Source organism: Hemicordylus capensis, chromosome 2, assembly GCF_027244095.1.
Source record: "Hemicordylus capensis ecotype Gifberg chromosome 2, rHemCap1.1.pri, whole genome shotgun sequence".
NCBI classification, from domain to species: Eukaryota; Metazoa; Chordata; class Lepidosauria; order Squamata; family Cordylidae; genus Hemicordylus; species Hemicordylus capensis.
This window is the reverse complement of record NC_069658.1, coordinates 245257235-245268660: the sequence shown is the minus strand read 5'-3', so window position 1 is coordinate 245268660 and position 11426 is coordinate 245257235. Positions and strand designations below refer to the sequence as shown.

Genomic DNA, 11426 nt, shown 5'->3' with positions numbered 1-11426 from the left:
CTTAATCCCATGTAAGCATACCTAGCATTGCTGCCTGAAAGCAACAACAGTTTGGGGAAAGGAGAGGACTTGGCATTTGTTGGGGGGCTGGGCTGGCATGAACTCTAGGGGCCCCACTGATTGAGCAGGGACAGGACCGATTTTCTGGCCACTATCCTTGGTTGAAACTATGGGTCCATTGACAGGGGGGGGGATAGATCCACAAGTAACTAATAATATTTTTAATTTTAATGTAATGATGTGCTAAAAATTGACCTCGGCCCCTGCACACCAAGTTGTAGATGGTGCTGGCCCACCGGGGCATTTGAGTTGTGCAATCAGATCTCCCTCCTAATAAGGAGAAACCTATGCTCATCGGTCTCATGAGGTCTTTTTAAAATGTGCAACCCAGGGGTGAATTTAAGAACTGGATCAGGCCGAAGTCCCATCTAGTCCAGCATCCTGTTTCGCACAATGGCCCACCAGATGCCGCTGGAAGCCTACAGGCAGGAGTTGAGGGCATGCCCTCCCTCCTGCTGTTACTCCTCTGCAACTGGTACTCAGAGGCATCCTGCCTTTGAGGCTGGAGGTGGCCTATAGCCCTCCGACTAGTAGCTGTTGATAGACTTCTCCTCCATGAAGTTATCCAAACCCCTCTTAAAGCCATCCATAGGTTATTGGTATTTGAACTGTGTGGGAAGGGTTCTGTGGTGGTGTCGCTCCCCCTTGAAAATGAAAAGAAAATGTACAATTTTCTGCACCAAAGAAATGCACCAAATGCACCATATTTATTTATTTTTTAATTATTATTAATTTATTTGATTTTTATACCACCCTTCCAAAAATGGCTCAGGGTGGTTTACATTAAAAACATAGGATTCTGTGATCCAGTCAGAGGAAGGCTGGTGTTTAAGATGTGTGGAAAAAGGAGTGTGTGAATTGTATTTATTATCAGATTATCCTGCTTTTATCAAAGCATTCATATGTTATACCAATTAACATATGTAGATTTCATGCAATTGTTTAATGCGAAGTGCAGACCTTTTAGAGACTATTTTGGTGAACAGCACCATTTATTTCCACTTTTTTGATGATAGCGTTCTACTATTTTCACCAGCACCATGGACCTGGCAACCCTAGATAAGAACGTAAGAACATAAGAACAGCCCTGCTGGATCAGGCCCAAGGCCCATCTAGTCCAGCATCCTGTTTCGCACAGTGGCCCACCAGATGCCACTGGAAGCCTACAGGCAGGAGTTGAGGGCATGCCCTCCCTCCTGCTGTTACTCCCCTGCATCCTGCCTTTGAGGCTAGAGGTGGCCTATAGCCAGCGTGGTGTAGTGGTTAGAGTGCTGGACTAGGACCGGGGAGACCCGAGTTCAAATCCCCATTCAGCCATGAAACTAGCTGGGTGACTCTGGGCCAATCGCTTCTCTCTCAGCCTAACCTACTTCACAGGGTTGTTGTGAGGAGAAACCTAAGTATGTAGTACACCGCTCTGGGCTCCTTGGAGGAAGAGCGATATAAAATGTAAATAAATAAATAGTAGCCATTGATAGACCTCTCCATGAAGTTATCCAAACCCCTCTTAAAGCTAGGTGCAGCTAGGTAATTTTGGATCTTGGACTACATGTTATGTGTGCCCGATTTCAGAACACTAAGCCCAGTCATTCTGGAAATGTAAAGGGCTGGGCAAAAGGTGGAGGTGGATGCTGCATATTTTCTAAAATGAAGGCAAAGCTTAGTTAGAATCCTTCACTTGTTGTGGGGCGGGGTGGAATGTTGGTACAGGGATGGACTTCAGTGCCAGTCTTTTGTAATTTTGTAATTTTCTGCCATGAAACAAGCCATTTATAGGACTTTTTGAAGTGGTTTTTTTTAAAATTAAAAAAGCATTTTAAAAAATCACCTTCAGAATCAAATACACAGAGACTTGATAATGTGTCCTACATCTGTTCCAAATTTCAGAACTCAAGGAAAAGTTTCTGGTCACTATATTAAGAAGGATATTGTAGAACTGGGAAAGGTGCAGAAGAGGGCAACCAAGATGACCAGTAGCCTGGAGCACCTTGCTTATGAGGCAAGGCTATAGCATCTGGGGCTTTTTGGTTTGGAAAAGAGGAGACATGATAGAGGTATATAAAATTATGCATGGTGTGGAGAGAAAGAGAAAGAAAATTGTCTCCCTCTCTCACAGCACTAGAATCAAGGGGCATCCCATAAAATTGAAGGCCAGGGAATTTAGTTCCAACAAAAGGAAATACTTTTTCACACAGTGTGTAATTAATCTATGGATTTATTGGACACTGGATGTGGTGGCGGCGGCGGCCACTAGCTTGGGTAGATTTAAAAGGGTCTTAGACAAATTCATGGAGGACAGGTCTATCAAAGGCTACTAGTCTGGTGGCTGTGGGCCATCTCCTCCCTCAGAGGCACGATGCCTCTTAATACCAGTTGCAGGGGAGCAACAGCAGGAGAGAGGGCATGCCCTCACCTCTTGCTGGTGGGCTTCTCAGAGGCATCTGGTGGGCCGCTGTGTGAAACAGGATGCTGGACTAGATGGGCCATGGGCCTGATCCAGCAGAGCTGTTCTTATGTCAAGTCCTTCCAGAAATATAGACGGGTCTCTCTTTTCCCTCAGGGAACATCATGGGACTCTCTAGGGGGAATGGCACACCAACCTGGGCACCTCTGCGAACCACCCAGGGACCTGGAAGTCTTCTGTTATACCTTGTCCTACCTTCATTCCCAAGGGAGGCATGCCCTCCCTGCTGCTGCGGTGTCTACCCACCTGTCTGATCTTAGAGCAGAATACTAGTCTTATCTGCTATCTTTTAGCACCACCATAATTGGATCCACAAATGAATCTTGTGAGGGCAAGTTTGGGGAAGACAAAAGCCTCAACACTCCCCTCCCCCCCCCGCCTTATCTCTTCATCATCTATGCTGAAGGTTAATTAGGCAAGAATGACTCCAGGGCTCTCCTGCCTTCTCAGCAGAAGCCTATGAGTCATCTGGTTACCTTGGAGAGCATCTTAACAACAACAACAACAACAACAAATATTTATATACTGCTTTCCAACAAAAGTTTCCAAAGCGATTTACATAGAGAAATCATAAATACAGATAAGATAGATAAGTATCTCCTTCTGCATGATCCCCACCGCACATTAAGACTGAGAGAGGTCCATCTCCATATACACCACCAGGTCTGCCAGTGAGGACTTTCTCTGTAGTCGCTCATAAGCTGTGGAATACGCTCCCTATAGACATTTGTGATTTAACATCCTAACCAGCCTTCACAAGAGTCCTTAAGACACATTCTTTTAACCAGGCTTTTAGTAATTTCTGAGTTTTTAAATTTTTAATTGATGTTTAGGTTCTTTAATTCTTGTTTTAATAGTTAGTCTTGTTTGTCTTTGTTTATGTGAACCGCCTGGAGCCTCTGGAGTCAGGCGGTATATAGATTAAATAAATAAAAACATAAAAATTAGTCTCACCACATCTTAAAATGTGTATTGCAACCAGACGCAAAACTTGCAGGTTTTGGATGCATCCATCCAAGAGTCCTCAAAGAACTTAAATGTGAAATTGCTGACCTCCTTGCTAAAATATATAACTTATCCCAGAAATTGGGCTCTGTACTAGAGGACTGGAGAGTAGCAAATGTAACACCGATTTTCAAAAAGGGATCCAGGGGCGATCCGGGAAATTACAGGCCAGTTAGCCTAACTTGCGTTCCAGGCAAATTGATGGAAAGCATCCTCAAGGATAAAATTGTAAAGCACCTAGAAGAACAGGCCCTGCTGAGAGTGAACCAGCATGGCTTCTGCAAAGGTAAATCTTGCCTCACCAACCTTTTGGAGTTCTTTGAGAGTGTCAACAAGTGTGTGGATCAAGGTGATCCAGTTGACATAGTATACCTGGACTTCCAAAAAGCTTTTGACGAAAGTTCCTCATCAAAGATTCCTGAGGAAACTTAGCGGTCATGGGATAAGGGGACAAGTACATGTGTGGATTGCTAACTGGTTGAAAGTCAGGAAACAGAGGGTAGGTATCAATGGAGAGTTTTCACAATGGAGGGAAGTAAGAAGTGGGGTCCCCCAGGGATCTGTACTGGGACCAGTGCTTTTTAATTTATTCATAAATGATCTAGAAGCAGGAGTAAGCAGTGAGGTGGCCAAATTTGCAGATGATACCAAACTCTTTCGGGTAGTGAAATCCAAAACGGATTGTGAGGAGCTCCAAAAGGATCTCTCCAGACATTGTAGAACTGGAAAAGGTGCAGAAGAGGGCAACCAAGATGATCAGTGGCCTAGAGCACATGAGGCAAGGCTACAACACCTGGGGCTTTTTAGTTTAGAAAAAAAGACGACTGCAGGGAGACATGATAGAGGTCTATAAATTCATGCATGGTGTGGAGATTAGAAAGTGGATAGAGAGAAATTCTTCTCCCTCTCACATAACACTAGAACCAGGGATCATCCCATGAAATGGATTGCCAGGAAATTTAGGACCAACAAACTGAGGTACTTTTTCACACAATGCATAATCCACTTGTGGAATTCTCTGCCACAAGATGTGGTGCCAGCCAACAACCTGGATGTCTATCAACGGCTACTAGTCGGAGGGCTACACACCACCTCCAGCCTCAAAGGCAGGATGCCTCTGAGTACCAGTTGCAGGGGAGTAACAGCATGAGAGAGGGCATGCCCTCAACTCCTGCCTGTAGGCTTCCAGCAACATCTGGTGGGCCACTGTGTGAAACAGGATGCTGGGCTAGGTGGGTCTTGGGCCTGATCCAGCAGGGCTGTTCTTATGTTCTTAAGCACTGTTTGATCAGGCCCAGGGCTTGTCTAGTACAGCATGCTGTTTCCCACAGTGGACCATCAGCTGCCTCTAGGTAGCCCATGAGCAGCCAAGGAAGGTATACCCCTCTAGTGCGGTTGCTCCCCTGCAGTCAGTATTCAGAGGGACCTCACCTCTGAACCTGGAAGTGGCCTATAGCCATCAAACGAGTAGCTGTTAGTGTACTTGTCCCCTGTGAACGTGTCCCTGGCCTTAGCAGCCACAAGATCCGAAAAGCAGCAGCTTTGGGAGTGGATGGGAACGTTGCTCTGCTCAGACCGATTGCTCCACTCCCTTGACTTAAAGATTAGACTGGGGGAGTACAACCCAAAAGTCCCAGTGGTAACGGTTTTTGCTCTGGATATCTGCCAACACTTTCTAATATAAAAGTTCAGTTTTCCACCTTGTCTAATTAGCCATGTGTTGTGCTGTCATGGATTCCTCACGAACTGCAGACTACCACCCCATGGCATTTTCCAATACCTGAATATGCTTTTTATTGGTGAATGTGGTATTTTTTTATTAATCCATCCCGTGATCCAGGCCAGCTTTTGAATAGGGTTTTCATTACTTCATTCCATTTCATTTTTTAGATGTATATCCCACTCTTCCTCCAAGGAGCTCAGAGTACATGCTTATTTTTATCCTCACAACAACCCTGCGAGATAGGTTAGGCTGAGAGATAACTGACTGGCCCAGAGTCACCCAGTGAGTTTCACAGTTGAATGGGGATTCAAACTTGGGTCTTCCTGGTCCTAGTCCAACACTCTAACCACTATGCTATACTGGCTCTTGTATTCTAGTCCTCGAATAGAGGTGGGGGCTAAGAAACAGCACAAGAGCACAGAAAAGCAGTCTGCACTTGCCTCTCTGTACATCTGTATATATAATTCTCCTGGGTGTGCCAGGGAAAAATGCGTCCCGGCAGCCCAGCTGATTGTCTGGGCTGCGGGGTGCCTGATTGGCTGGTGCACCCAGGAGAACAGCGGCGGCGGCCATGGCTGGGGAGCCAGGCGGGCCCGGCCGCGGAGGCGAGGCGGTGGGCCTGGCCGGGCCTGGCCGCGGAGGCGAGCCGGCGGGACTGGGCGAGCCGGCGGCTGGCAGTGGCAGCCGCACTCGGCCCGGTGGCGGCACTCAGGTCAGCTAGTAATATCTATTTCATTAAAGTATTAATATTCCTAATTCCACTCCACTGCCTTGTCCTTGCATATCACAACTTTTTCTCTTGGATTCTACATAAATATAGTATTTCTTGGTGAAGGTGAGGATCCTCATGCTGAGCAGCAGTGCTGAGTGCATTTTCATTACCGCTAAGTTCTATGATTGACCCTACAAAACTGGTGCTAAGGCGTTCATTTTTTATTATTAATTATTATTATTATTTTATTATTTTACATTCTATATCCTGCTCTTCCTCCAAGGAGCCCAAAGCGGTGTACTACATACTTAGGTTTCTCCTCACAACAACCCTGTGAAGTAAGTTAGGCTGAGAGAGAAGCAACTGGCCCAGAGTCACCCAGCTAATTTCATGGCTGAATGGGGATTTGAACCCGGGTCTCCCCATCCTTTGTAAGTAATTGAACAGGAAGTCAACTTCAATGGAGAAACAAGCATTACTTGCTAAACATAGGCTAAGATATATAAGCAAGCTCTTATGCAGAGAGAGGGGGAGAACCTCTCAGTTTGAATTTAAGTCAGCAAGTAAGAAGCAGACAAACAAACTGTGACTCCACCCCCCCGCCAAGCCAGTACATAGGCAAGCATGCCCTATACAAAGAACTGAGACCATGTCCATGGCAAAATCCCAACAAGCCCCCTCCCCTGCAGGGATTACACTGTCCACCCCCCCCCAGAGATGAATCATTTCCCCCCCTCCTCAACAGAGTTAAGGAAGGTGGAATGAGAAGGTGGGAAATATATGCAAAACAGCAGCCTATGACCTGAATTGCCCAAACTCTATCTCCACACTTTGCACAAGTTAAAAGGAGACACTGTTTGGCATTTCTATGGGTGTGTGCAAAGCCTGCTTGCAATTTTAGTTCACAAAAGCAGCAGCAGCCGCCGCCTCAGGCAGGTTGGAACACTGGTTTGCAACCTGAATTCAGAATGGTCATCACCATACAGATTTTGCCTTTGAGCAATTGTCAGTTTTCTCTATTGGTTGTTGATCAAAAGCTTTCCCTGTGTCCTGTAGCTTTCTTTTCTCTATTTTAGTTTGTTTTCTAAAAAAAGTCTATGCCTAAATAAAACTCTAATGCCTAAATGAAACTACCATGTTCAGACTAGGGATGTGCATAGAACCGGTGGTTCCGCCAGTTCAAAGGCGGTGTGGGTGTGTGTCTCCCTTTAAGAGCAGGTAAGGGTGCACTTACCCCTCCCCACTGCTTCCCCACCACTGGTGTCCATGTTTATTAATGCCCATTGGGGAGGCAGCATACCTCCCTGCTGACCAGGGTGGATTTGATTTAAATCAAACTGATTTAAATCACGATTTAAATCACGATTTAAATCACTAGCAGGGTGGATAAAAATCAAAAAAATCTGATTTAAATCAAAAAAATTGGATTTTTTTGATTTAAATTGGATTTTTTTGATTTAAATTGGATTTTTTTGATTTAAATTGGATTTTTTTATTTTTATCCACCCTGCTAGTGATTTAAATCGTGATTTAAATCAGTTTGATTTAAATCAAATCCACCCTGCTGCTGACCCATTGTCCTTGTCTTCCGGATATGACCAGAAGTCGCTGACACGCCTGCACATGCCAGTACAGATGCATGCACATCACGTACGCATGCACACCCGTGCTGGCGCGTGTCGGCGCGTGAGCGACTTCTGGTCATATCCGGAAGATGAGGGCAATGGGGTGGAAGGGAGGTATGCTGCTGCCCCCAACGGCGGGGGAAAGCAGTGAGAGGGGTATGTGCATCCTCTCCCGCTCTTAAAGCGGCACCCCTGCTGCCTTCAAACCACCCTGCCATGGTTCTGTGCACATCCCTAGTTCAGACTAGTGTGCCTTGGTATTGCAGATTCTAAAGTGGTCATACAACAGGAAAGAGCTATTGCTATCATGGTGAATTTAACCGTTTAACTGGCCACAGGTGGAAACAGGATGCTGGGGTAGATGGTCATTTAGTCTGATCCTACAGATGCTTATGATATGCTTAAAAAGGACTGCCATATGGAAAAGAGAAAAGGTCTTCTTTTAACAGATGCACAGAAAAAGGAATTTCAGCAGGGGCAGCTATTCCTTCTCCTGTATGAGAAGCTGTACCTGCTGAAATTGCTTCTTCTGCGCATCTCTAAAAGGTCCAGGGGCTTTCCCACAAATAGTTTGCAGCTCTTGGGTAAATGTTGAGCGAAGCAGAGCCGTATCTAGGGTAGGGCAGACATGGCACATGCCCTGGGCGCCACTTGAAGTGGGGGGGGCGCCAGTGCCACTGTGGCCAGTTCTGCGGGCGCTGCTCACCGCCGCTTCCGGTGCCTTGTGCTGCTCACCACCAGCGCTGCCTCTGGGCGCCTGATTGGCTAATAATGCACGAGGCCTGCTGGTTTGATTTTCCCCAGCATGCCCCATCCTTTCAAAAGAAACTGCTTGGAAAACAAGACACGCATTGACGGTTCTTTGATTCCAGATGTTTCAAAACTGTATGGGTTTTTTTGGCATAGAAGAAACTGTTTTGGCGGCGACTCGGGAGGTTCAAAAGGAGACGAGCTGTCTTGCTCCCGTTCACATCCCACTGAGAGGAGGAAAAATGAGCACATCGGAAATGCTGCTGAGGAGCGTTTGCGGTTGGTTTGGAGCTGAAGCCCCGGGACCGGTGAGAAATGCGCCTCTCTCTGCACCGCTGGTGAAGAACACCTGCTAGGGGAAATATTAGGCAGAGTAGAGATCCTCCAAAGGCATGGTGGATGCAGCCCTAGGCATACCTCCACCGGAAGGAGTCCCACTGAAGTCAGTGGGTTTTACTTCTGAGTAAATGTGCATAGGATGTCATGAAGCCACTCTATATGCTGCTGCCGCAGATAGCTACAACAGCATCTGTCTTTCCCTGTGAGGAGGGGGCTCTCCCCCACCTCACTTTATCCAAAAGGAAGACTAAATCTAATCAAACTTGGTTTCTCTCTGTTCAGTGGGTATGAGGTGGTAGTTTGTAATGGCAATATTTAATTGCAAAAACTTATTTTCCCCTTTTAGGATCCACTCAGAAACAAAGCAAGCAGTTTCTTAAAAGGCTTGGAGGGTGATGATGAGGTAAGGGCTTCTATACTTTTTGTTGCTGTATGGGAGAAGGGGCGGGGGAGTATCCCAAGGGATGCTGAGTCTTTATCACAACTCCAGTATAAAACACACACTAAGAAATGGAGTTCCCAATTCCAAACTTCTTTTCTAGGCAACTAGCATTAACCAAAGGAGGACCTGGACAAGTCTAGGTTAACCATTTCGATGACCGACTTGTAGTTACCAGTTTTTGTCAACCCATCTGGGGTGGTCTCTTAAGACAGTATAGTTCTTCTATGTTCACATGGTATCCCCCCCCCTTTTTATTAGCACAACAAACCTCTTGCTTTAGAACTGCGTGGATTGCAAGTGTATGAAGAAAGTGTTTAACTGTTCCCCAGATATTTCTGTGGGGCATTCTTTGTTTTTGTGCATTTTGCTGTTCAGAAAAAACACTTTTCAGGACCCAGAAAACTTCAAATTCCCTGATAGCAGCTGGCCAAAGGAGCTTCCTTTTTGTATGAGTTCTTTTTAAAAGTGTATCGCTTCTGTGAGAATTCTTTCAGAGCAGTATAAGGATGATTCTGGATGATAACTTATTCTTCTCAGTGTCTTTCTTGCACTACCCCATCCAGTACCAAGAGTGGTGTTCTTCAGTAAAGGAAATGGGGCCGAGTAACCATGGGGAAATAGCTAGCCTCTTGCCTCTCTCTCTCTCTCTCTCTCTCTCTCTCTCTCTCTCTCTCTCTCTCTCTCTCTCTCTCTCTCTCTCGTAAATACTGGGGGCACCCCATTTATTATTATTAATTATTATTATTTTACACAGTCAGACAGGTGTTATTGACTGGTTTGTTTTATCCAGACATCGAGTCTCCCCCCACCACCACCTGGGATGGCCGAACTTCACTATCAATGTTGTTGCTGTTGTTATAGATATCGTTGCAGAATATAAGCTGTTCCCAGTAAAGCTGCTTTTTGTAATTGGCTGATGGTGATTTCTGTGGCCCCTATGGTGTTGAGGTGCTCTTCAAGGTCTTTTGGAACTGCACCCAGGGCGCCAATTACCACTGGGATTATTCTGGTCTTTTTCTGCCACAGACTTTCAATTTCAATTTGTAAATCTTTGTATTTTGTGATTTTTTCTATTTCTTTTTCTTCTATTCTGCTATCCCCTGGTATTGCTATGTCAATTATTTTAACTTGTTTTTCTTTCTTCTCAACTACAGTGATATCTGGTGTATTGTGTGGCAGATGTTTAACTGTTTGTAGTCGGAAGTCCCATAATATTTTTACATCTTCATTTTCTTCAACTTTTTCAATTTTATGGTCCCACCAATCTTTGGCTACATGTAGCTTGTATTTTTTGCAGATGTTCCAGTGTATCATCCCTGCTACTTTGTCATGCCTTTGTTTGTAGTCAGTCTGTGCGATCTTTTTACAACAGCTGATTAGGTGGTCCACGGTTTCATCTGCTTCTTTACAAAGGCGGCACTTGCTGTTTGTGGTTGATTTTTCGACTTTTGCTCTTATTGCATTTGTTCTTAGTGCCTGTTCTTGTGCAGCCAGTATTAAACCCTCTTTCTTCAAGTTGCCATTCTTAAGCCATTGCCAGGTCTTGGTGATGTCTGATTTTCCACTTATATTGTGCAAATATTGACCATGCAGTGGCTTATTTTTCCATTTTTCTGCTCGGTTCTTGACTTGTCCTTTCTTGTAGGCCTGCTTTGTTTAACTGGTGTTGAATAGTTTCGCATTATTGACCATTTGAAGTGCATCTTCTTCACTGTCCTTTATGTATTCTTCAAGGCCTCTTTTCTCCTCCTCTGCTGTTTGATGGACTTGCAGCAATCCTCTTCCACCTGAGTTGTGAGGGAGGTATAGCCTATCGACATCACTGCGGGGGTGCAGAGCATGATTGATGGTCATGATTTTCCTGGTCTTACGATCTCTAGCGTCTCTAGCTCTGCCTGGGTCCAGTCTATTATCCCTGCAGTGTATCTGATAACAGGTATAGCCCAGGTGTTGATGGCTTGTATGGTGTTCCCGCCATTGAGTTTGGACTTGAGGATTTTTCTAACTCTCCTGATGTATTCACTTCCAATTTTTCTTTTAACTTCAGTGTGTGCGATGTTATCAGCCTGGAGAATGCCCAAGTATTTGTAATGTTCTTTCTCTTCCAGGTTCTTGATCTTGCTTCCATTGGCCAGTTCTATTCCTTCTGTTTTTGTTATTTTCCCTCTGTTCATTATTAATGCAACACACTTGTCTAGTCCAAACTATTATTATTATTATTTTGATTTTTACACCGCCCTTCCAAAAATGGCTCAGGGCGGTTTACAAAGAGAAACAACAAATAAATAAGATGGCTCCCTGTCCCC

General features: G+C 45.1%; 1 protein-coding gene across 6 annotated transcripts in view; it reads left to right on the top strand.

The window, feature by feature from the left end:
* LOC128342695 (zinc finger protein 286A-like) overlaps nucleotides 1-11426 on the top strand; it is an 80131-nt gene that overhangs the window by 2202 nt on the left and 66503 nt on the right. For 2 of the 6 annotated variants that reach the window (XM_053290429.1, XM_053290434.1), the window contains exons 2-3: nucleotides 8496-8647; nucleotides 9025-9081. Coding sequence is in view for 1 of the 6 variants with exons in the window: in XM_053290434.1 (XP_053146409.1) it covers nucleotides 8582-8647; nucleotides 9025-9081 (123 nt within the window). In the remaining 5 variants the exon portion in view is untranslated. Of the gene's footprint in view, nucleotides 1-3072; nucleotides 3816-8495; nucleotides 8648-9024; nucleotides 9082-11426 lie in introns of those variants that run through there. The other 4 variants (XM_053290433.1, XM_053290427.1, XM_053290431.1 and 1 more) reach the window with 3 other exon arrangements.